Source organism: Populus nigra, chromosome 4 (genome assembly GCF_951802175.1).
Source record: "Populus nigra chromosome 4, ddPopNigr1.1, whole genome shotgun sequence".
NCBI lineage: Eukaryota > Viridiplantae > Streptophyta > Magnoliopsida > Malpighiales > Salicaceae > Populus > Populus nigra.
Window position 1 is genome coordinate 20,120,015 of NC_084855.1, and position 26,928 is coordinate 20,146,942.

At 32.8% G+C, this 26,928-nt stretch overlaps 2 protein-coding genes across 3 annotated transcripts; both read left to right on the plus strand.

The window, feature by feature from the left end:
* The first annotated feature begins 12,593 nt into the window (after nucleotides 1-12,593).
* Nucleotides 12,594-15,427, plus strand: LOC133690750 (WD repeat-containing protein LWD1). 2 transcript variants are annotated; one of them, XM_062111018.1, is made up of 2 exons: nucleotides 12,594-13,754; nucleotides 14,897-15,427. In XM_062111018.1, the coding sequence occupies exon 1, from the start codon at nucleotides 12,701-12,703 to the stop codon at nucleotides 13,739-13,741; it is 1,041 nt and encodes a 346-aa protein (XP_061967002.1). In that variant the 5' UTR covers nucleotides 12,594-12,700; the 3' UTR covers nucleotides 13,742-13,754; nucleotides 14,897-15,427. The 2 variants fall into 2 exon arrangements, with proteins under 2 accessions (XP_061967002.1, XP_061967001.1); XM_062111017.1 differs by lacking the exon at nucleotides 14,897-15,427 and adding an exon at nucleotides 14,415-14,601.
* A 7,722-nt stretch (nucleotides 15,428-23,149) lies between these two features.
* Nucleotides 23,150-25,867, plus strand: LOC133692630 (glyceraldehyde-3-phosphate dehydrogenase A, chloroplastic-like). Its single transcript, XM_062113709.1, has 5 exons — nucleotides 23,150-23,392; nucleotides 23,517-23,633; nucleotides 24,244-24,551; nucleotides 24,689-24,933; nucleotides 25,237-25,867. Exons 1-5 carry the CDS (start codon nucleotides 23,351-23,353, stop codon nucleotides 25,737-25,739), a joined length of 1,215 nt encoding a protein of 404 aa, XP_061969693.1. The 5' UTR covers nucleotides 23,150-23,350; the 3' UTR covers nucleotides 25,740-25,867.
* Nucleotides 25,868-26,928: the final 1,061 nt, after the last annotated feature.

Genomic DNA, 26,928 nt, shown 5'->3' on the forward strand with positions numbered 1-26,928 from the left:
CATCATTTTCCTTTAGGAAACTAAAATAACAAAGCCTAATTCCACCAAAAATTTCAATTTAAACGGTACCACATCGCAACACTTTATTTTTGTTTTCTGTTTCTTTTTTTTTTTTTGAACGAAATAAACAACAATCACAGCACAAGAATCACTTCCTCAATAACGGCGCTAAATTTTATTGTGATGTCGCGATCATACAAATTAATTACCCTAATTTAAATGAACAAGATAGTATAGAGCAAGCAAGAGGTCGATCCCACGAGGAAGATCAGTTCAAGTCCTTATGATAACCATTAAACAACTATAATGTTCGCACTAGTAATTTAATTCATTGGCAACCTTAATAACTAAATAGATTGATAAATCTAGACAACATTATTGTCTGCGGTCTATGTTTGATTTAATTAAATGTTTCCCTAAGATTAACAACATAGATCCATCATAATTATTAAACCTAGTCGCTTCACAAGTTCAAATATCATAACTCCAGTTTTGATAGCAAACTTAGTAGTAGATTGGTTTAAAATAATAATTTAGAGTCCGCTCTAATGATCAAACTAAATAATCATGGAAAAACATTCATGTTCATCATATGAACTGAAAAGAAAATATAGAATAGATCTCATAATTTTTTAGATTCAAAGGTTTTTGTATCCTTTCAACCAAGAAAAATAACTTAGCTTTGCATGTCTATCGAAAAACTAATGAATAGAACATATGAGAACATAATTTCGGGTATAAGAGGAAAGGGTGAAGTTTTCTTCTTTTTTCTGGTCGCCCCCTCTCTTTCTTTCTCCTTTTCTTTTTATTTGATAGGAAACTCTAATCCCCACATCCCTCCAATCCATTTGTATCCTCCCAAAAAAAATAAAAATAGTCCTTTCCAAAATGGACAATTTACATTTAAATAAGTTGGACTTGTTTCTTCACAAAACCTGTTTGTTGGCATAATTTATAGGTTATCTTAGAAAACTCATATCTCTCTCATATGAACTCCTTTTCTGCTGCAATTTGGTAGAAAGATAGATCTTTGAGTCAAGAATCCACCAAATTGAGTTTGCATCAAATGAACTTTCCTAACTCAAGATATTCAAGTAGGAATGGCCAAAGGTCAAAATTAGAATGCAAGACTTATCTTTGAAGGCTACGATTTTCATCCATTTTCTTTTATATTTTTCTTGTCATATATGTATAGAAAGGCATGGATGTTAGCTTTTTAATTTCACTAGAATCACTTTATTTTGACCTCTATAACTCAAGTTCTGCATAAAACATCGATCAGAGATCAAATCTGCCAATATTCGACACTGGTTGGAACATCATTTGCATTTTATTTCCAATTTACTTCTTTTCAAATCTCACATCCAAAAGTGTCTTCAAAATATAAAACAAGGATTATCAAGGCATTTTATATATAAAACATGAACAAAATACTATGTAAATGTGGATAAATAAAACTATAAAAAAATATGGTTGCATTAGGTTTCCTTCTCATTTTTCCTCATTAACTCAAAACAAAAAATATGAGAGTAGGGGTCATCTTTACCACAAGAATTTAGAAAAAATTTAGGGGAGTGTTTTGGTGGTTTTCTCCTTTTTCCTTTCAATTTTCTCCTTCTTCCTCACCTCTATTTTAGTCGACCTCTTATCTCCCTCATCCCTTCAATGTTTTTAGTCTTTTTTTCACTCTTCAACTCTCCTCTCACTCAAGTATTCAAGGATAGTGACATGCAAAGGGTGTTTTGGTGGAAATTTTGTAAGAGAGGAGGGCTGGTAGGGTTGTTTTGCCATATCCATGGGGAGAGGAAAGTCATCTCTTTCTTCTTTTAATGTATTTATTCTCCCTTTAAATAAGGGTAGGTCATGTTTGGATGTTGTACACTCTTATCCTAGTGTCTTGTAGGTTATTCTTTGATTGGTTTCCTCATGTTTTCTCCCAGGTATTGATCGATTTAATTCTTTTTCTTTACAAGGTTTTACATTCTCCCTTTCTAATTTCATCATTGAAATTAAAATTTGTGTATCATACCTAGTTCTTCAAACAATTTAGGATATTTATTTCTCATATCAGATTCCCTCTCCCAAGTTTCCTTTTCAATTTGCGAGCTCTGCCACAAGATTACGATGATATGAGTCTTTTTATTCTGTAATTCTTTCTCTCCCCAATCTAGTATCTTCATTGATTTTACTTCAAAAGTTATATCTTCCTTAACTTCTAGTTGAATTTGGGGTAGAAATCGTGAAGCCTTATTTCGCAATAAGAAAACGTGGAATACATTATGAACTATAGCCAATCGTGGGGGTAAGTCTATTTTGTAGGCTACAAGTTCGATACGTGTCAGGATTTCAAAGGGTCTGATGAATCTGGGAATTAACTTCCCCTTCAAACTAAATCTCAATATATTCTTTCACAAGGCCACTTTTAGAAATACTTTGTCTTTTGTAATAAATTTGAGAGGTCTCCTTCTAGTATTTATATACTTATTTTGTCTATATTGAACGGCCTTTATCTGATCTTTAATAATTCTTACCTTTTTAATAGTAACTTGAATTAACTCAACATCATACAATTTTTTATCCTCAACCTCTTCCTAGCACAAGGGCATTTTGCACTTTCTACTGTATAAGGCTTCATATGGGGCCATTCCTATTGTTGCCTGATGACTATTATTATATATAAATTCCACTAATGTTATATGTTCTTCCTAGTTTCCTCTAAATTCTAAAGCACACGCCCTCAATAAATCTTCCAGGATTTATATGACCCTTCTAGATTGACCATCAGTCTAGGGGAGGAATGTAATGCTCATATCCAACCTTGTTCACTGGGTATGTTGTATGCTTAGCCAAAGGCAAGAAGTGAACCTGGGATCCTGATCGAAGACAATGGACGTTGGGATTCCATGAAGTCGTACTACTTTATTCATATAAATTTTGGCAAGTTTTTCCTCCAGGTCTGTCATCTTCACAAGTAGTAATAAAGCAGACTTTGTTAAGCGATCTATGATGACATATATTATTGCATCATTCCTCTTTTCCCCCAGGTAGGCTTGGCATGAAATCCATGGTGATCATTTCCCACTTATATTCAGGAATTAGCAAGGGTTACAGCGACCTTGCTGGCCTTTGGTACTCCATTTTAACCTGTTGGCAAATACCACACTCCGCCACATACTCAACTATTTCTCTTTTCATGTTAGGCCACCAATAGTGTTGCTTCATCTCGTAGTACATTTTAATACTAATTAAACGTATCATAAATTTGGACTTATATGCCTTTTACAAAACCTTTTATTTTACAATTTCATTGTTAGGTACATACACGCACCATTCTATGATCAACACGCAATCATTTATAATTCTAAAAGAAGTTCTAATTTTAGCATTCACTCTACTTCCCATCTTTGATATACTGAATTCGATGGAATTGTTTGATTTTATAGGGGATCCTCTATAATTTCACACATGAGGGGTTATTTCTTGATTTTGTCCAGTCATTAATAACATGATTATTTTTAGATAATAGTAGATAGAAAGAACGCTCATAAGAAGTCCTATTGAAACCATGAAATATAGGCTTGCCAACCATCCACACCAAAATAAATGGAGTTTTCCAAAAAAACCTGCTAGTGGAAGAAGACCTCCTAGGGATAAGAGACATAGGGCTAAAGAAAGAGCCAAAAAAGAATCATTATCTTCATATTGTGCTTGTAATATATGTTCTCAATACGTTGGTTGTACCTTTAACTATGCTATTAATACCCATTCGTAATTCATGTTCAACCGAGCCCCCAATCTCCTTAACTCTGTTAGTGATCGTTCCTTCTATATTAGTGGCTTGTTCAGAGCCATTTTATTTTTTAGACTAAAAGCATCCTCTAACATGTTCGCCTTTTTAGGATGGTATTCTATTGTGCAGTCATATTTTTTGATGGGTTCTAATCTCCTCTATCGCATATCCAGTTTTTTTTACGACATTAGGTATTTTAAACTTTTATAGTCTGTGAAGATTTGGACTCCTCGAGACCCATAAAGGTAGTGTCTTTATACCCTCAAGGAAAATATCACAACTGCCAATTCTAGATCGTGTACTGGGTAATTTACCTCATGTGTCTTCAATTTTCTCAACGCATAAGCAATTACATTTTTGTGTTGCATCAAAACACACTCGAGTCCCTTTCTTGAGGCATCATTATAAACCACAAAGCCCTCGGTTCCTAATGGGAATGTCAACATAGGGGTAGTGGTAAGTCTCTTTTTCAATTTTTAAAAGCTTTCTCTACACTCTTTCGACCACTCCTATTTTATATCCTTTCTAGTTAAGCACATCAAAGGAGTTGCTATCAATGAAAACCCTTCAATAAATCTCTTGTAATACCTTGTAAGCCCTAGGAAGTTATGAATTTCAATTACTGTAATTAGCCTTTCTCATTTCAAGACAGCTTTAATCTTTTAGGGGTTTATAAGGATGCCCTTAGCATAAATGATGTGCCCTAAAAAGGTTACCGTTTTAAACTAGAAGTCACATTTATTCAATTTGGCGTATAGTTGATGACTCATCAAGGTTTGCAGTACTTGCCTTAACTGCCATTCATGTTCTTCAAAGGAATTTTGATTAGACTAAAATATTTTCTATAAATATTACAATAAATTTATCAAGGTATGGCTGAAAAATCATATTCATTAGATCCATAAAAAGTTTCGAGGCATTCTTCAATCCATACAGCAATAACAAAAATTCATAGTTCTTGTATCGAGTTCTAAAAGCAGTCTTCGACACATCTTGTTCTTTAATCTTCATCTGGTAATACCCTGATCTTAAATCAATCTTCAAAAACACACTGGCCCTCTTTAATTGGTCAAATAAGTCATTTATCTATGGTAGCAGATACTTATTATTAATTGTTACCTTATTTAGCTAACGATAATCTATACAAAGCCTATGAGTGCCATTCTTCTTTTTCACGAACAAAACCAGCGCTCCCCTAGGTGATCCGATGGGTTGTATAAATCTCTTATCCGGTAACTCTTGCAGCTAGATTTTTAATTCCTTCAGTTCTGTCGGAGCCATTTTGTATGGTGGTTGTGCTATCGGGAGGCACTTCTGGGAAGGTATTGATGGAAACTTTGACTTATCAGTCCAGGGGTAGTCCGGGTAGTTCTTTAAGGAATATATCTCGAAATTCCTTTACAATCAAAATATCATTTAACCTTGTTTCATCATTTTTGGAATTCAACACATACGTAAAGTATCCCGTACATCCCTTCTTTAATAACTTTCTGTTGCTCACAGCTGAAATCAGGTTGGTTGGGATAATAGTCCTTTCTCCCCTAAAGATCATTCTTCTACCCCATAATCCTTGAAAGGTAACAGTTTTTGTGTAACAATCTATCTAAGCTTTATGTTTGCTCAACCAACCCATACCTAGGATTATATCGAAATTGTTTAATTCTAAAGGTATCAAATCTACTTTTGACTCGTGTTTATCCATGCCAATTTTCACACCCATGTACCACTGGTTTGTACCACATCACCTAAAGGTATCCTTATTGTAAAACCTTTTTTCTACCTTTTTTGCTTCTTTCCCCAAATTGGCTACAATTCTACTAGTTATAAATAAGTGAGTGGCACTCAGATTAAACAAAATATGTATTTTTAAATTATTCATGTACAGCGTACCTGCCATTACATCAAATGTTGCTCCGACTTTTTCTTGTGTCGTATGAAAGGCCCTCCGCTGAGTCTGTTCATTCTGTGTCCTTGGCCATTTTCGACAAGAATTAGCCCTCGATTGTGTGGACCTCACTGGCTTGTTTACTGTGATGGATTGTTAGTGACTCTAACTTGGTTGCTTCATATTCTGCACTTGCCCGGTGTTCTTGTGTGGGAACTCTCTTTTAAGGTGTTCTCTTTCATCACAACAATGACATCCTTATCCTAGATATTGACAAGCTCTTCATCTATGACCCTCTCCTCGGCATACAAAACATTGCTCCAGGGAGACTGAACAATTATTAGGGTGTCTTTGTTCACAACATACACAATGCGGGTAGATAATATTTTCTGGTCACTAGATCCCCCCGATGGGTTAGTCCTTGAGTGTGTCTATCCCCCAATCACTCTTCAACCTGTATGTCGGTGCGAACCCACTAATATCCCCCCCTTTCTCTTAAATTGATTAAATGGTCCACTCTTCTTTTTTTTAGAAGTGGTGGCCTATTCATATAATAATCAATATCCCTTCTTTTACCAACTTCATACTGACCCTTATATCTTTCCCCAATGCATGTTTCCACTTGTTTTGCTTCAATTAATTCTCTTACTATCTTGAATTGTAAAGTAATTAATCCTTGCCTCAAACCATGACAAGACATTTTAAGGACTTATATTAAGACAAACTAAACATAAAGTGATCTACTTAACAGTACAATAAGAATAAGCATTGACATTATTACATAATTGCAATGGGATCAATGAGATTAATTAATTAATTAATACAAATGTTAAATTAACATCAAGCAAATTGACAAGAAGATATTTTTATGATAAATAGATTGGTACTAAATTCATACTCCATACCATATTTTAAACATATATAATTTTTAGTAACTAAAAACTAATTCAAAAATAGATACTTTTAAAATATTTCATGCCCAACGAATAATCATTCTAAACTAATTCAACATAGACACTCTCATTATTTTTCTCCTTAACTCACAAAATAGCCCACATTACATATACTCTAATTCTTTAAGCAATCTTGGCCTTAATAAAGGTGGTAATTTCTCAATAATAATAGTTAAAACCCTATCTTGACAAATAACATAAATAATATTAGTGTTAGCTTTCTCAAGCAAAATAAATATCCTTGTGCTATCAACACTAGTAGGGGATTTGATTAAAACGTTCTGGTTGATAAAAAAGGAACATGTAGAAGATCCCATTTACCAAATATCATTATAACTTTACAATAGAAAAATTCCTAAATTTTATGAACATTCCATTAAACCAAAACCCTAAATTTTCTTATGTCACTCAATTAAAAAAAGAAGAAATGAATATAGAGATGTTATAGACCAAATAATATCAACTCTCTCTCTCTCTCTCTCTCTCTCTCTCTCTCTCTCTCTCTCTCTCTCTCTCTCTCTCTCTCTCTCACACACACACACACAAAATAAGGATTTAAACCTTTAACAAAAAAAATCTAAAAATCTATATGTAAAAAATGTGTGTTAAACCCTGTGGAGAGAAGTGTTGACCTAAAGGTCAAATATTCATGTTTTATATATTTTGATTATAAAAATGAAATTAAAAATGGACTGATAATATGCATTGTTGAGAAAAAGTATTAAACGGGTTTATTCAAATAACATATCAACAAGCATGACAGATTTTATGATGAAATCAATCAAGCAGTCCAAAAAGGAAGCAAAGTGAAGACATAAGATTAAATGTTCATTTTAGTGTTCATATTAATCTTTATATCCTGCTTGATATCACAATAAAAATGAATTCACACATTTCACTTTGCATGCATTAAATGATTGATAAATAATCTAATATAATCTAAGATAAACAGTTCTAAGAATTTATCAAAGTTAATCTGTTAAAAATGCGATTCTACATGAATTGATCAACCATTTGGTATGAAAAAATGAATTAATCGAACACTTATTCATTGGTGATAAACACTTGGGGATTCTGCAGGAACCGGTTGATTGATTGGCTTGACCAATCTAAACTGGTCGACCATTTGAGTTGTCAGTAGAATTATAACGACTAGTTTTTTTGTAGAAACATATATATAGCTTATATAATTGAAAATTTAGTAAGAGATTCCAAGCATATATGACATACAAGCTAATCTAAGAGCAAATACACTTCAAAATCATCAATCCTTGATTATACTCTAATTGGTGATATTAAACCTTCATAATCCTTGATTATACTCTAATTGGTGATATTAAACCTTCATAATCTAGCACAATAGTATTCAATCTCATTCTCACTACACTTAAACACCTTTAAATCCTATAAGTGCTATCTTGTTATATATAGAGATATTAAATCTTTCAATTATATTATCCATTTATTGATAGAGTTAATTGTGATAACAAAATCACTTTTGTAAATATTTAAGAGTTAGGTAAGAACTCATGGTATTTGTGAGGTGATTTCACCAAGAAAAAATCTTGAAGAGGTTATATCTTGGAATGGGAAAAATCTTGAAAATGACATATCAAAAAATTAGGAAGAATCTTGATGTAGATTCATCAAGTGGTGAAGAGTCTTGAAGAGAGAATATCTTAAAATGGTGAAAAATCTTAGTGTGGATTCATCAAGTGGTGTAAAAATATTAGTATGAATTCATCGAGTGGCTATTATACTTATTACACGTATACAACATCACAACAATCGTCCTCCCAGGTCAGTATCTCTCTGGTAATGGGGGAAAGAACAAAGAATTCTTGTTTCTTATCAGTAAAAAAAGGATGGAGCCGCCACCTAATATTTTGATCATTAAAAACCATAACTGGTCTCAAAGTTTGGATAAAAAGACTGATTATGTATAGAGAGGACGTATCACCCCTAGTATATCTTACCTAAGGTAAATTGTATTGTTTGTTTGTCTTATATATATATATTAAGGTATTGTTGTGTTTTCTAACTATTAGTCTGTCTAAAGTTTAAGAAAAGTCTTCTTTAATAATAAAAAAAAAATGTCCTTATTTTATCAAGTTAAAGCTTAGCCATCATGGAGTCAAAATATATTTTTATATCTTTTTTTTTAATATCAGAAATACATCTTACCGTATAAGTTCGTAATCCTTGATACTAGAACAAACAAAATAATGTTTTTGGTATTTTTTTAAATGTAAGCTAGGTTCTCATGGCTTTAATAAACTAGTTATTAAATCCAATAATACATGTAAAAATAAAAAGAATATTTTTTATGATTTTTTAACGTGCTAAAATATGCAAATATAATTTATTTTTGAGAGACTTGGTCATATAAAAACTAAAATAAAATTTTTATATTTTTTAAAAATATTTTTTGTTGTTATTTTTGTGGAAGATAATCGATTCGTTTAATACTGAAAAAACACCTTGCGTGTAGGTCACAATTCCACATATTAAATATGCAAAGGTAGAAGAAAAATAAAGAATTCAAAGTTAATTGCAAAATGATCTTTCAAGAATTAAAAATTGATCGAAGACCGTGTTTGACAAGACACAAATAAAATATTTTTATCAAGGTTATTTTAACTATGATATCAATTCAAAACAAATTATCACTTATCAACTCAAAACCAAACAACACCAAACATCCACATAAATCTTCTTTCAAATTTCATGTTAATTTAAATAAATCAATACATACATAAACATAAATCATGAACCAATATTTAATATCCAAAAAATAATCACATCCCAAAAAATAAACTTATAATTTAACACAAATTATTAAACAAAAAATACATATTAAATTCAAATCAAATAATAAACAAAAATATGCACAACAATAAATAATTTGTGCAAAATTTCAGAATATTATAACGATTTATCCAAAAATTATTTGAGTTTATAGTAAAATGTTCAGGATATAATGAAATCATAAACATACTGATAACGTATGGTCTCACACGCCACTACCACTAGCAGCCAGCGTGCGGGTTCATGCACCACCGCCACCGCTACTGGAGAGATGCCACCTAGTGGATTTGAAACTCCACTCCCTTTTCACCTCCCTGCTAGCGGTGTCATGCAACGCCACTCCTAGAGAGAGATTTGGTCACTTAAAAGTTCAGTTATTTCCTTCTTTCTATTTTCAAATCTGCTTCTCTCTCTCTGCTTGTTTTTAACACCACCGATCGGTGTTGTGGAGGAGGGAGGTGAGTCTGATGGCTGTATAGGAGTTCCTGATAGCTAACAGCGGCGCGCACAAAGAGAGAAGAAGCGAATGACAAAGTGGGTCTGTTTTGGGGCTTGGAATGGAAGATAGGAGTTGTTATGGGTTTATTAGTGTGAAGAGGACCTGCTGGGGGTTGGAGAAGGTTGGTGCTTGTGTCTTTAGCTGTTGATATGACGGTGGCTTCGAGAGGAATGATAGTGTGTGGGAGGCGGTCAATTGTGTGATTGCTGTTGGAAAAAGAGGTCATTTGGTTATGGCGAATATGGATGGAGGCTATGGAGAGGAAGGTCGGCTGAGAGAAGGAGGTTGAAGATGGTGGCTGTTTGGTGGAATTGGGTCTATTGGAAGAAACAACTTCAGGTGGCTATGGAGAGTTAATTATTTTGCAGTTCTTTGGTTTGAGGGAGAGAGGGCTGTGTGGGCTGCTTTCACGATATGGAGAGGCTGCTGTCATAGGGGCTGATCTGCCGTCTACAGTGGAGGAGAATGGAAGGTGGCTCCTAATCTGTTGGGAAGGTGATGGAAAAAGGAGCTCACGATTTTCTCTGAAGGGTGAAGTACCTGCTTTGTTTTTTTATTTTTTTATTTTTTTAATTTAATGTGGGTGTTCGGATAGCTTGCGCACAGCTCAACTAATTTCACGGGTTCTGAATTTAACGACCATATAAGCCTCCAGTGGCCATCATATAAGCAACCACAGTGTTCGAGCCTGAGACCATATAGGGATCAAATCTCTTAATCCTAAATTTTTATCACTAGACCATTGCCTAGATGGTTTCTATTTTGTTTTTTTTTTTTTAATGTGGGAGATGATGGCTTTTTCATAGTCTTTAGGAGAGAGAAGCATCCCCTTTTTTTTTTGGTGTCACCATTTATTTATAAACAAAATAAACCTGTTTTTTTTTCTTTTAATTGCTTGGTTTTTAGGTAATTAAAAACCTTTGATGCCTTATTTTTTGTTTTTTACACTTTTGGTTTCATGTCCAAATATTTTTATATTTTATTTTTTTTGAAAAAAACAATGTTAATGTCGATTCAATAAAATTAATTAATGATTTTGAAATGAGCATGTTAAAAACCGAACGCGTTGAAGATAAATTTTTAAATTTTAATTCTTTTAAAAAGACGTTGAAAATACCAAAAAATAACACAAACACAAAACAATATTATTTGAATTTTTTTTTATTTTTTGCTATTTTTTTTGGAATTTTTAGAAAAGCAGGAAGAAAAGGATAAAAAATCAGGTTATGACAATACTCTTGAATTTAGACTACTAAATGAACATAATACTCAAATATAATTAGATATTTGAGACGTGAATGTAGATTTGTCAAAAAATATTAAAAATAAATTTATAAATTTTTTATTTATTTATTTGAATTAATTTATATTATTTATTGATATTAATGATTCATCAAATTCACCCAATCAAGTGTTATAATTTCCCTAATTCTCGAACAAGAAGAAGAAGAAGAAATGAGAGGTTAAGTCCTTGAAATTGAATGTAATCCAAGCTTGAATGGAAGGTTAGTACTCGCTACCAGCAGAGGAGGAAGGAAAGGAATATTGGGTGAGAAGGGAAGGGAGGATGATAGAAAAAGATTGTCTTTTGCGTGTGGTTGCCTATCTTGAAAATTAAAGTTTTTTGAAATATATATTTTAATTGCCATAAAATTTAATAATTGCTTTTTTCAAAAAAAAAAAAAAAAAAACAGGCAACACTGTGCAATTCCTGCCTCTTGAAAGGAAGCGGAGCGGGCAGACAGGTTAGGGCTTTTTTTTAAATTACAGTAATAATTATAGTTTAAAGTATTTTTTATTTAAAAATATATTAAAATATTAATTTTTATTTTTAAAAAATTATTTTTAAAATCAACATATTAAAATGATTTAAAAATATAAAAAATTTAGTAAAATAATTTTTTAAAATTTAAAGAAATATAGTTTTAACCAAAATATTAATTAACTCTTATTCTTAAGAATGTTTTTATTAAATAAAAAATTATTTTTTTTATATTGCTCTCCGATTAAAAAAAAAAAAAAAGGTGAGATGCCGAAGCAGTTTGGGTCCCTTGTAATTGCCCACCTCTACGTTGTCACAAACTAGATATCACATTTTCTTTATATTTAATAATTTAAATTTTATTTGTTTTTGTATTTTAAAAGTATTTTTTAAAAATATTTAATTTTTTTATTTTAAATTCATATATTTTTGATGGTTTTAAGTCATTTTAATATACTGATATAAAAAAAATATGTTTTTATAATTTTTTTTAAATATTATTTTGATATATTTTTAAATAATTTTTTTTAAAAAAAATCATAACTATATCTTCAAACAAGCTCATCAGAAATAAATTACACTAATTTCAAAATATAAAATAAATATTATAAGATAAAATTAAAAAAAAAAATACATGTTAACATCAGAATGGATATACTAATTGAAAAACCCAAAAAAACCTTATAATATAACTGAATTTTTCTGTGGAAATTAATTTTAAATAGAAAAGTTAAAAATTTGAATTTTTAATTTTTTTTAAATATTATTTTTAAAATAAAAAAATGAATTTTTTTAACTTCCACAATATCATCTACAGTAAAATAATAATAATAATGATTCACCTCTTAGTTTTTTCTTATAATTGTTAATTATCTCTATCTTCTTAAAAATATGATTTTGACCTTTCACTACCGGGCAGATAAAAAGAAGCCGCTTCCACTCTCCTCCCCGCTCTAGTCACCACAGCTCTCTGCTGCTCTTCTTTCTTCCCATAAAACAGACAATGGGAGGTAGCAGCGACCCAAATCAAGACGGGTCGGACGAGCAACAGAAACGATCAGAGATCTACACATACGAGGCACCATGGCACATCTACGCCATGAACTGGAGCGTCCGTCGTGACAAGAAGTACCGTCTCGCCATCGCCAGCCTCCTAGAACAGTACCCAAACCGGGTCGAGATTGTACAGCTGGACGAATCCAATGGAGAGATCCGATCCGACCCGAATCTGTCCTTCGAGCACCCTTATCCACCTACCAAAACCATATTCATCCCGGACAAGGAGTGCCAAAAGCCTGACCTCCTCGCCACCTCCAGCGACTTCCTGCGCGTGTGGCGCATAAACGATGAGCAGCCGCGCGTGGAGCTCAAAAGCCTGTTAAATGGCAACAAGAACAGCGAATTTTGCGGGCCTTTGACTTCCTTTGACTGGAACGAAGCAGAGCCAAGGCGAATTGGGACATCCAGCATTGACACGACTTGCACCATCTGGGATATCGAGAGGGAGACTGTTGATACACAGTTAATCGCCCACGACAAGGAGGTATACGACATCGCATGGGGCGGTGTTGGGGTTTTCGCTTCTGTTTCAGCCGACGGGTCGGTTAGGGTTTTCGATTTACGGGATAAGGAGCATTCAACGATAATCTACGAGAGTTCGGAGCCCGACACGCCTTTGGTTAGGCTGGGGTGGAACAAGCAGGATCCGAGGTACATGGCCACGATAATCATGGACAGTGCTAAGGTTGTGGTGTTGGATATTCGCTTCCCAACTCTTCCAGTGGTGGAATTGCAGAGGCATCATGCTAGTGTTAATGCCGTTGCTTGGGCCCCGCATAGTTCATGCCATATTTGTACTGCTGGGGATGATTCACAGGCGTTAATTTGGGACCTCTCTTCCATGGGTCAGCCTGTTGAGGGTGGATTGGACCCCATTCTTGCTTATACTGCTGGTGCTGAAATCGAGCAGTTGCAGTGGTCGTCTTCTCAGCCTGATTGGGTTGCCATTGCTTTCTCTACCAAGCTGCAGATTCTCAGGGTTTGATTGAATTTGCTAGGTAGGGATTTAATTTTTCTGCGTAGAAGCTTTAATGTGGTTAAAAAAAGAGCTTAATTTAGTTTTTTTTTTTTTACTGCTCTTTAAAAATCAAACTTTTAAATCTTTTTTGGTGTACTGCTTGTAGTTTGTGTAGCTTACCCTGTAGTATTTTTGTGTCTTGCCCCTCTGATTTGCTAAAATAGGAAACTGAACTCCTTCATTAATCTAAAGTAACTTGGACTAATAGCTTTAAAGCTGGTTCATGGTTCAACCATCAATTTTAGGATCTCGATAGGAAGATTTGAGAAATTGTTATATTGAAATGCTGTTCTCAGCTGAGACTTTTGTAGAGTAGGTACGCATTATGGGCCTCTCTGGATTATAGTTTGCATATCCTCCATTATGGTTTTTATGTCCCTTCCTCTCTGTTATCTTTCTGTACAAGAGACGAAATTTTGTGGGATACTACCATTATGATTTATGATTGTTATTGAAGCTATTTGGGAATTGAAGAATTCAAGATTTTCTTCCTTGTGGAAAGATGGATATTGGTTGCCGTTTCAAATGTAGGAATAATTGCTTGAAACTTTGTGCAAAGAAGTGATTAAAGATCATAACAAAACATAAATTTGGTTATGCAATAAATTTAGCATTTGACATTGTCTTCTGCAATTGGCAGAAGTGCAATTAGGTAATGGATTGGAGGCTTTTAAATGTTGAGCAGCAGCAGTAAGTGTCACCTTCATGCCATCTGTCATCTCACTTGTTTATTGTTTCTCAGCACAAAAGCTTTCTGAAATGTAGATGACATTGTGTATGTGTACATGAACTTGTGGGTTTTAGTTAAAATGAGGCGGTTCTATGGATGGCATAGGAAGAATATTGTTTTGGATCAAGGTGGTGCAGCAAATATTTTGCCACTTGCACAATAACATTGTGAAAGAACAACCTTGCGGTAGCATCAATAGCGAATTAGATGAGAGAAATAAGGTTTGTTGGATATTTGCACGTTAGTCTAGTAATTTACTGGTAGAAAGGGAGTATACTGTGTTTTTTTATGGCAATGGAAGGTTATTTTGGAAAGCGCAAGGACAGGTTTTAGAAAGAGAGGAAAAAAGGTAATTGGGCCACGAAATTTTGTTGGATTGAATTGTTTCCCAGGTTACATCTTCTATGGTTTTCGGTGTTGTGGTCACTGGTTAGAACTTCTCAGGTGTCTTATACGGAGGCAGGAGGAAAACTTCAAGACGTGTATGCTGTTGGAAATGTTCCTTAGAGTCCTGCAATTAATAATCTAGGGTTAAGGGTATCTGGACCTGATTGTGAATTGTTTCTTCCTTCAGTTGACAGTATAAAACTTTGTTACCATCAAACATTGTAATCTGTGCCACTTCTGCTATTGCTCTTGGCACTTGTGGGGTTGTGGATGATTTACTCTAAGATTCGCCGAGGTTTATATTTTCTTTTAGTTTTGTGTCGACATCTACCAAAGCTCTGTTTACTGTCATTAATGTAGTGTAGAAAGGTAGTGTATAGATCCAAACCAGAATGCGTGCAGCCATGGCTTGACCTTGCCACACGGATATGAACTGTTTGCCCTCTTTCTTAGTCAAATCTAGGAATAGGGAATCAGAATGTTGGCATATCATATTTTATGGTTATCTAGTTTGGTTTGAATTGCAACTCGTTCTATATTCTTCTGTTCTGCACAAGCCCCAAGTGCCAGAATATGTTCCATAGGCAGATAAGTGGTGGAAAATGACCAGCTTCGTTAGTTAGATTTGGTACTAGCATGTTGGCATGTCTTATGCCGCGGTCATAATAATAAAAAAAAAATTAAGCGCAAAATGTTCATAATGTCTCTTCAAAAAAAAAATTTCGACTGAATTAAATGATATTGAAATAGAAAAACACTTGATCCACTGAGGTTAAATTGGGATAACCTGTAAAACTGGTGGGATAATCGTTAAAAAAAATTAATAAGTTATTTTTAAATTAAGTTAAAAAAAATTAATAAGTTATTTTTAAATTAATTTAATATTGGAGGATGAAATTGAAAAAAATCAATATTTAATTAAAAAAAACAAGTGAGTTTGAATCAAAACTACTTGCAGGAGAAGTCTTGCACGTTATTTAATTTAATAAATTTTTTATTTAAAAAGTTATTATTTTATTTAATTACTTGACAATAAAGCACGTGATAGATTTTTTATATGAAATATTTTTTAAAAATTAAAAATTCATGATAGGTTTAACTTAAATAAAAAAAAAAAGTGTGAAATTCATTGTTTTATATTTGAATTAAATAAAAAAAAATCATAGATAGTAAATAGTGAAATTATATATATTTTAAATTGAGAGATAAAAAAAAGCATAAAAAACAAATAACAATTTGGAGGTCAGATTCATTTCTGTTCAATGATTTGTTTTATTAAATATATTTAAGTCAAATATAAAACAACAACAATGAAAAAATCTAGTCGCGTGGCCTTGGGCATTAAAGAAAACAACCCAGGTGTGTGAGGCGAGCCTTCCCTGAGCTTGGCTCGTTTATTATTATTTTTTTAAAGGATGGATGATATATTGTTGGTTCTATTTATTTATTTTTCAAAAAAGATGGTAGATTGTTTCTACTTTTTCTAGAATCTGGCAATCAGGGTTTCTAGAAAAATCAACCTTTTAGTTTGTTTTTTTAATTTCAAATTGATTTTTCAAATTATTTTTTGACTTGAAATACCTAGAAAACATCATAAACATCTTGATAAATCTATATGTGGCCACCACAAGCCTAAAAAAACATCTAAAAAAAACATAATCAACTCGTCAAGATCATTCTCGTGGTCAGATTTACCTTTTCGGCTAGGAGAAGGAAAAAAAAAACACTTAGATAAAACTTTTATTATTAAATGCAACTCAATGACACCAAAATTGATCATTTTAGTGGTTAGAATCATCACCATAAGTAACTTTTTTTCTCTAAGCTAGAATCCGTCGATTTTCTCTTTTTTCTTTCACTAAAAAATGATTGAAAAATAAGAAAAATAAATTTTGGTACTAAAATTGGATTTTTAAAATTAAAAGGACCGGGTATCTAATAACTACAAAAAATAGGGCTAAAATAAGCTTTTAACATGAAATTTAAAACTGTCACTTATTTTATCCATTTTTAACTTCAATCTTCTTTCTTTCAATTCAATCTTTTCTTCAAAAAAAAAAAAAAAACCCTGCAATTGGATATCAATTTGGCTTAAATGACTTGATTATACTAGAAAAAAGTTTGAAGATGAAAATAAATTTTTTTTAAAAATTACTATTATAATCAATAGTGAAGTGAATTATGTGATGATGAATAATTAAAAAAGCAACCGTATTTAACCTTTATCCTCCATGTTATAGTCTTTGTTAATTTGTTTATGTGGTAAAGCACCCATATATGGGGAACTTGAGCTAAAAGATGGAATGTTGAGTGGAACTTGGGATGCCTCTAGGTGTTGTCTATACCAAAGGAATCCTCGATCAGTGTAAACCTCTCTGAAAGGACGGCCTCAAGTTCGTAGAAATCCTGAACAAGTCATCTGTTATGTGCATTGCTGATCGTTGAAGTATTACTACAGAATGGTCTTGGGGGCTCGTGGGAGTGGAGCAGACTAGAGCTTGGTGATAATATGAAGTTCTGATAAAGCATGTAAAAATGTCATTCAAGAAAATAAGTACCAAAATATTGTAATAGACACATTCAATAGTTCTTTCAGAACATCATGTTCTTCGGACTACTTTGAAGAGATAACTAACTTGTGTAATGAATAATATTTATTATGAATACAAACTTATTTTGAAGTTGACTCTTTTGAATTATTAGTACTAAAGTCAAGCTGATTTGAGCTCGAAATTGTTTGTGAATAAACACTCTGATGAGAGGAAGAGGACTGTATTTAGGGCAAGCTACTTTCGGTTTTAGCCCAGAGAGGAAACGTGCATGGTTTGTGGAGGCTGAGTTGTCTTGTGAATATGGCTGGAGAGACTCTCGGCTGAAGAGAAAAAGGTGACCTACTGGCTGCTGTGAACGGAGAAGAAGAAGTGGCTGCTGTTCGGTTACTGTGGTGCTTGCGGCGGCGGTGAATGGCCGCCTGTGAAGATGAGTTTTGGGAGAATGAGGAAGAGAGTGAATGTGAGGTGACGACTTGTCTTGGAAGACATACTATAACGCCACAAGACCTACGTCATAGAGCATAAGCATTTATTAATCTATAAAAAGATATAAACAATTTCCTAGTGTGTTGATTCATACGAAATTTCATTCAACTAAGATGCTAAATCAAGAGATAAAATAAATCAATTATTTTATATGTTTCAAGAGAAGTGTTAAATAAAATGCTATTTTATCATATTTTGTTTTTATAAAAATGCTATTTCTACATATTTTTGTAAAAATACTAAAACAGTATTCATTCTAATAATATTTTTTTTCTATTATTTTTTCTATTATATTTTTTTATTTGTTTTTTTATGAGATTAGTCTGGTTTTATAATCTATTTCATGAGTTTAATGAGTTCTCAAGTTATTGACTTAGTTGATTGAGAATTATCCGGATTTTTTATAAATTTATAAAATCAATTGAATTATAGGGTTGTTAAAATAGTTATTTATTAAAATATATTAAAATATAATTAATTCTTTTAAATAATTTTTTATTAGAGAGCGTAGATAAGCAAATATATATATATATATATATATATATATATATATATTATTATTAATTTAGCTCTTCTCAGTAGCATCTGTCATTCAAGATGCTTTTAAGTCTCGTATTCAAGTTCCATCCACCCAATGAGTGTTTTGAAGATATTTCCTATTAATTTCACCAACAAAAGTATGGTATGCCTCTGCTCTAAGATAGGTGCAGTCATCTAGAAAACAATTATACGTCTTGTAGTTTGTGTGTCGTCAACTTACTCATGTCAATTTAAGAAAAAAAAAGAATTTAATTTGAAAAAAAAATTAAGTTAAAATTTAAATTTTTTTAAAATATCTTTTTATGGTTTAATATAGTGAGTATAGAAATACTTCTAATTTTATATGTGAAAATAAATCCTATATTGCAAGCATTCTCTTTTCGATAAAGTATATGTTTTTTGGGTTTAAAACTAATATGTATATCGACAGATAAAAGGAGAGATTTTTAATTTTAAGAAGGAAGAAAAACATATTTAAACAAGGATCTAATAAGAAATAAAATTTAAGAGGCAGGGAAAAAATTAAATACTTTAAAAATTACATTAGCATAAATATATATACAATTGAAAAAAAATATATGGTAAGGGAGTCTCTTGCCCTCCCCAATCTCTAAGAGAATTTGCTCCTATTGCAAATTGATATTTTGATACTGATTAATTAAATATTTATATCAATATTTTCTTTTTTTTTAGCCAAAGAAATATAAAATTAATGATAGAAATCTTGATCTCAATAAAATAGTTTTTATTAATGGGATTTAAAGATCCTCCAATAATTAAATCAATAACTTTAAGTGGAAATGGTAATAATAAAATAAAGAGTTTTAAATTTTAAAAACAAGAGTATTTGTTCTTATTTATGTACGATTAATGCTCTAAGGACTTGGCTTGTTTGAGAGTGTAATAGAAGTTGATTTTCAAAGTGTTTTTTCATTTAGAGAAGTATCAAAATAATTTATTTTTAAAAATTTTATTTTTAATATTAGTACATTAAAACGATCCAAAAATTTAAAAATAATAATTTAAAGCTATAAAAAATTCAAAAATCTTCAAAAGCGTTGGTGGACCACGATGCTAAATAAGGCCTAAGATATATAAATTTGGAGAGTAGAAAAAAAAGTGAATCTTTTACCTAAATGACTCAAGGGGTATTTATACTCTGTGAACCTTGTCTTTCCGAGGGAATGGAGAGGTTGAAGAGTTATTTTCTCCATATGACATTAATGAGGGATAAAAATCTTTTACATATTATTAATAAGATAAAAATATGAGAGGTCTTTGGAAGACCTTTCAAATACATACATGTGTAAGGAGATGATTATTTCTGACCTTTTATACATCTAATGGTATAGGAAGATGATTATTTTGACATGAAAATGTCATGTCAATAATCTTAAGATAAAACCTTATAATCCTAACATGGATCTCTAAGGCCAATTGAGTCTAGCATGTAGCTAAACCTAGGAGAAATGAGTTTGACATTTCATCAGACTTATGATATCTTTGGCTCAGCCAGCAACTGAATCTAAGGATATTGGATTTAGAAACTCGCCACACCCACAATGACTTGGATTCAACTTGTGACTGAATCCAAGCATATCAGGTCTGACAACTTGTCAAACTCACCGTGATGTTTTTAGCTTAACTCATGACTAATTCCAAGCATATTAGGTCTAGCATCTTGCCAAACACAAGGTGAGTTAGACTCAACTCATGGTTGAACCTAAGCATATTAAATCTGGCATCTTGTTAGATCCATGGTGACTTGGGCTTAGTTAATGGATGAGTCCAAATATATTGGGTTGACATCCTGCTAAACCCACATTCAATTAGGTTAACACCTTATATTATGTGTTTGGGCTCTTTCAAAGTATAAAAATATTGAGTCTAAAATACTAACTCATCATATATTACCTTATACTCTAAATTGCATGGGTTTTCACTATTCATCCTCTCATATTTATTGAGAATGGACTATGCAAAATTTTATATATTTTTAATTTGATCCTCAAACTTTTTTTAGGCGAATTAGTCCTATTTAAGGATCAATTGATTAGGAATTCTTATGAAATGGTGGGATTGGAAGAGGGAGGGGGGGACCAAAATGAAAAACACGGCAAACATGGTGGCATACCATAAGTTTCGAAGAAGATGCATTTTGATCCTCCAATTAAAACAATCACGCAAATTATACAATTTCGATCATTCAAAATTATTCCAATTCCATTTTGGTACAAAAGTTTATTTTTGTTATTTTTTGATCTCTGGTTGAGAGAGAGAGAGAGATCGCTAAATTATAGTGGTAGAGAGAGAAACATATCGTTGACACTGATTTAGGCCACCAAAATAAAGAATATTTGTGTCAAATTGTTTTATTTAATGAAGGGAGTTTATATTAGGTGTTTTTGCACCTTAAAATTTCACAAAAAAATATATCTGAGCTTGGATTGATTTTTAGTTTTGGGTTGAGTTTGGTTTTTGAGGCGGTTTTTTTTTTTGTTTTTTTGGATCATGTACAGGTTTATCATAATTTCTAAGTTGTTTTATAGGTATTTTAGGTAAAAAAAAAAACGTGTTGAAAAAGAGGTCTTTGGGTAAAAAAAAAATATAAACCTTAATTTTCCAGCCACCACAATAGCCAGAATCTGGGCAAAACAGATTACACGTCGTCTATTTTTTTTTTTTAAAAAAGGGGTGGACGACATGTTGTCCGTCTCAAATGCAGATAAAAAAGGGGTTAGTTGCGAGGGCTTGCCCTAGTAAAATGGGCCAGGCGAGCTGGCTTGGCTTGCTAGGCCTAACATCACCTAGCCCCTTTTTTTCTTTATTTTTTTATTTCAATTAACACTTTTATTTTTTTTAAAAAAATTAATTATATTTACATTAATATCCATTCTCTCTTTTATTTTGTTTAGAAAACTTGTTTTAAATATTGGTGATTTTTTTTTGTTATGCTTTTAATTATGCTTTTATGATTTTTTTTATCTTTTATATAGATGAACTATGTTTTTGAAAATAAAAAAAATTATTTTCAGATGATATTTCTAATATGTGTAGCCTTATATATTATTTTTTTTTCATTTTATTTTATTCAATCAATTTAATATTTTTTTCTATTTCTATTATCGTTTGATTAAATAAAAAAATATTTTAATGTACAAAAATTAACAAACATGACTGGGTAAATATCTTATCTTGTGAGATTAAATATCTTAATTTATATATATCTCTCATTTTTTAAGTTTTGTTTTAAGTTGTCATTAATTATTTCTTATTTATTTATTAGCGCACATGGTTCTTAGTTTATCTGATTACATGTGTGCATAAAACTTTTTAATTTGTTAAATTTTTTGAATTATAATAATACATTGAAAAAACCTCTATATATAATTTTTTTATGAAAATAAAAATATTTAACATATGGCATCGTGAGTCACATAACTAGTGTCTGTACATATACTGTTATTTTTTATGATCGATAGGTGGATATTTTCTCGTGCTATTCTCCATTTTTATATTCTACAAATTCTAGAAAAGATTGTAAAAAAAAATAAAAATTGATTCAGATATTTGATTTATTTAAAACTTGAATTGTTAAAAACTTGGTATCAATACATGAAATTATTGTTTGTGTTGCTGGATTCGCTAATTAATGACCCCAACCCCAAGGATTCCACATTCGGTCTAAGACAATAATCAATCAAATTATATTCTCTTCCTCTTCGCTTTATTTCTTAATCATCGAATGATCATGAACGAGGGCCGTACACGTGGAATTATTGACCTAAAAGTGAAGGAACAGATGAAGTCCAAGTTCAATTTAATTATTCCCTAATAACTGCTCTGCCTGTCTCCACGATGTGAAATCTTCAATTGGTATATATAAATAGAAGATTATCCACCACCAAAATTCTAGTTGACCTCATGCTGCTTTTTTTTTTTAATAATATTTTTCTTAATAGATCATTAAAATATTAATTTATATTTCATTACATTTATATACCCTTTAATTTTTTTAAAATGCTAAAAGGGTATAATGTATACTTATTTTCATATCTAAATCAATGAATTATCTTTTCTTTTTTTGTGTGTATTTAATATCGTGATAGCATTTTCAATTGCGGTTTAAAACAGCAAATTTAAAAAAAAAACTTTTAGTTGTAGTTTTTCTAAAAATAGGTTTTAAAAAATATATATTTAGTTAAAATCTCTACATGCAAAATAAATAAAAAACATGTTATTTTAATTTTTACAAAATCAAAATTTAAAATACAATTACATTCAGGGTCAATATAAAAAATAAAACCTATTTTTTATCATACAAGAGAAGAAGGCCATTAAAAGCGGGAGATGAGAACATGGCTGTAATTCATCTGGGAAGATAGCAATGGCTCAAAAAGATGATGCCATGCCAAACAAACACAGGCCATTCATCCCTTCCCCCTCCACGCTATCCAAAATTCTTTCCCCATAATGAATATTCTATTGCAAGTGCCAATACGACCTCGTTTGAAGAATGCAAGAGCTAGCTAGTGTGGCCCACTTCCAAGAAATCAAAGGTGGAGGCCCAAGGATTGAAAACCAGATGCTGTAGAGAGTCTCAAGACTCTACAGTCTACACACGATTATGCAATCTTACATGATTGGAAAATGGAATGGTAGAGATTTGGAGACACAAACGCAAAGCATAACCACAGCCATACATTGGATGAGAGGCTATCCATAATCTAATCCTCTCTTATTTTTTCTCCAGTCTGTCTTCTCTCAAACCACTCTTCTCTACTTGTAGTGCTGCTACACCTACACAAACACTACTACTACTACTACTACTACTAGTTCAAAGAGAATTTCTGCTTTTGTCAGTGTGTTTATCCTACCATAATGGCCTCGGCTACCTTTTCTGTAGCCAAACCATCTCTTCAGGTCCATTGCTCGCAACTCTTATGCTTCTTTACACTCTACGCTTTACTAACCTGTTCTTGTACCTGGTGTGTTTTTGGTTTCCGGTTTATGTTCAAGTTTCTTAATTTCTTTGGTTATGATACAGGCAAGTGGAAAGGGATTTACAGATTTCTCAGGCCTCCGCAGTTCATCAGCTTTCCTTCCCTTTACGAAAAAGACATCAGATGACTTTGTTTCTGTCGTTGCTTTCCAGACCTCTGCTGTAAGCTCCGTTACATCAATTTCCCATTTTTAGTCGTAGTAGCAGCAGCAGCTAGCGGACGTAGAGAAATAAACAAATGACAGGCTATCAATCATCAACCAAGCATTGTAGTTTAATTACAACAGTTTATTCATGCTGTAGGAAATATTGTAAAGACATGAACTATGTCTAGCTGCATTAAAAGCTGGATGTACTGGGAAACTACATGAAATAGGACTAATATTTATGACGGATCCTTTCTGACAAAATAGTGGAAGAATGAAAATCTTTAAACGTGTAAGAAAGAAGAGAAGGGTCAGTTTGAAGTTAAACATTAAAAAAAGAAGAAAAAAAGCGAAGGTCAGTAGCTAAGGTTCTTGGATCTTGGTAATTCAATAGTCTGACATACAGACTGAAGTTTGTTATGCAAGTTCAGCTATTAGAATTTTAATTTTCATCCAAAATGTAGATAGTATATCTTTAGCAATAATTTGCTAACAGTTAATTATATATATTTTTTTGTCTAGTGTTCTAAATGTGGTAGGAAACAAACATACGCTACACATTCCAGTTAACTGCTATTCATTGATTTTGTTTTTTGTTTTTTCCTTATTCTGATGTGACTGTGAAGATGGGAAACAGCAGTGGAGGATACAGAAAAAGTGCCGCAGAGGCAAAGATAAAAGTGGCCATAAACGGGTTCGGCAGGATCGGCAGGAATTTCTTGAGGTGCTGGCATGGACGCAAGGATTCCCCTCTTGACGTCATTGCCATCAACGACACTGGTGGTGTTAAGCAGGCCTCCCACCTTCTCAAGTATGACTCCACCCTCGGCATCTTCGATGCTGACGTTAAGCCTGTTGGTGACAATGCCATCTCTGTTGATGGCAAGGTCATCAAGGTCGTTTCTAGCCGCAACCCTCTCGACCTTCCCTGGAAGTAAGAGTCTCTTTCGCTTTTGTTGTCTACTCCGATGAAGACTTGAATTACACATGATGTTCACATATTAGATAGCTGATCGTATGAAATATGTGTGCTAATGATGGGCTGGCCAATTCGTTTAATGTTAATTATAGGGACATGGAGGTCGACCTGGTGATAGAAGGTACGGGGGTTTTCGTCGACAGGGAAGGTGCAGGGAAGCACATTACGGCAGGGGCCAAGAAGGTGCTCATCACAGCCCCTGGAAAGGGTGATATACCAACCTACGTTGTTGGAGTCAATGCTGACGCCTACAACCCTGATGAACCTATCATCAGCAATGCTTCTTGCACCACTAACTGCCTTGCTCCCTTCGTCAAGGTCCTAGACCAGAAGTTTGGTAATTAAATCTATTGACACTTTCCCTTTCCTCATTAATTCTCTGTCTCTTTGCCACTTTCCTGTCAATCGAAAAGCTCTAGCGTTCCATGTATGTTAAGAGCTGCAAACTTTAAATCCTGAGCTTTTGAGCAAACACAACTTCGCAGTTGTAATTGAGAGCTAGTAGGCAATATGTAGTAGCTGAAAAGAAGAACAGTCACAGACACAGCGAACCTTGGAATAAATTTGGTTGCGCATTTCTAGTAATTAACGAAACAAAAATGCCTTAATAACATGGAAATTGAATGACAATGTGTGACAGGCATCATCAAGGGCACCATGACTACCACTCACTCATACACTGGAGATCAGAGACTGCTTGATGCTAGCCACCGTGATCTCAGACGTGCAAGAGCTGCAGCTCTTAACATTGTTCCAACATCAACCGGTGCAGCGAAGGCAGTGGCCCTCGTCCTTCCCACTCTTAAGGGTAAGCTCAACGGCATTGCCCTGCGTGTTCCCACCCCAAACGTCTCGGTGGTCGACCTTGTTGTCCAGGTCTCCAAGAAGACCTTCGCTGAAGAGGTGAATGAAGGTTTTAGAGAGAGTGCTGAGAAGGAGCTCAAGGGTATCCTATCAGTCTGTGATGAGCCACTTGTTTCAGTTGACTTCAGGTGCAGCGATGTGTCCTCAACAGTCGATTCATCACTAACAATGGTGATGGGAGACGACATGGTTAAGGTGATTGCTTGGTATGATAACGAGTGGGGTTACTCCCAAAGGGTCGTGGATTTGGCTCACATTGTTGCCGATCAATGGAAGTAGATGTAATGTGATTTCTGATTTTTGTATAATTAATTATTACTATATATATATATATATATATATATAATTGTGGAACCATTTTCTCCTTGCGGTTAAGCATCAATAAGAATCTCATTTTGAACATGGAAGCCACATGCATCCTGGATTCCTCATTTCCAATATTATTTATGGTGGATTAACAATGTTGATCTTTCTTGTTGATGTTCGTCGTTATTACTGATCATGTTTGTAGTAGCAGCAAGACAATATTGTACCCCAAGTCTCAATTTTCCAGCAGATTCGAAATGAAAACATTTCACCACACTCTGGTAGTTAAGGGACTCATCACTCATTGAGATTTTGGTTTCTAATTCGAATAAGCTGGAGTTTCCCCCCCGGGCAAGATGCCTAATATTGCTGTACTTCACAAGTGCCATTAATTTGTTGACTGAGAGTATCTCGACCCTTGACTACCAGAGAGTTACAAATATTAGGCATCTTGCCTGGGAAAAAACTACATTGAGCACCGGCCGATGATTTGAGCGATATGTCCCAGGTTTTTTTTTTCAAGCGCGGAAACTCAGGACCAGAAGTAGTAGGATTGATTCTCATAATATTATATAAAAATAAAAAATAGGTTAACCCAAGTTGACTTAGATAGTTTTTTGTGTCTTTTTTTAATTGATTTTTTTTTAATTTTATCATTTAATATTATGTCGGTTGGGATTGAACATCATAATCTATTTTGATTTGCTTTATATAGGGGAATATTGTCTCATGATCAGGGTCGTAAATTTTGGCATTTTAACTCCGGTTAAATCATGTCGTTTTTTTTTTAATTTTTTTCTGAGAGGTTATTTTGGTCTTGTTACTAGGGTTACGGGTCCTTCAACATCATAATCTGTTTTTATTTTTTTTATCGCATTGTCCCCGTCTTATAACTCGAGTCGCGAGTTTGGCAAGTTAACCCATTTGACTCAGTTTTTTTTAATTGATTTTTTTTTCAATTTCATCATTTAATATTGTGTTTGATTGAAAATTAGGCTTCATGATTTATTTTGCTTTGCTTTTCATGAGGTTATCCTTATCTTATGACTCAAAAATATTGCTTTTTTTTTTTAAATTTATTTTCTTAATTTATTCCTTCAACATTGTGTTGATTGGAAATTAGACTTTATAATTTTTTTAATTTGTTTTCTATAGGGTTATT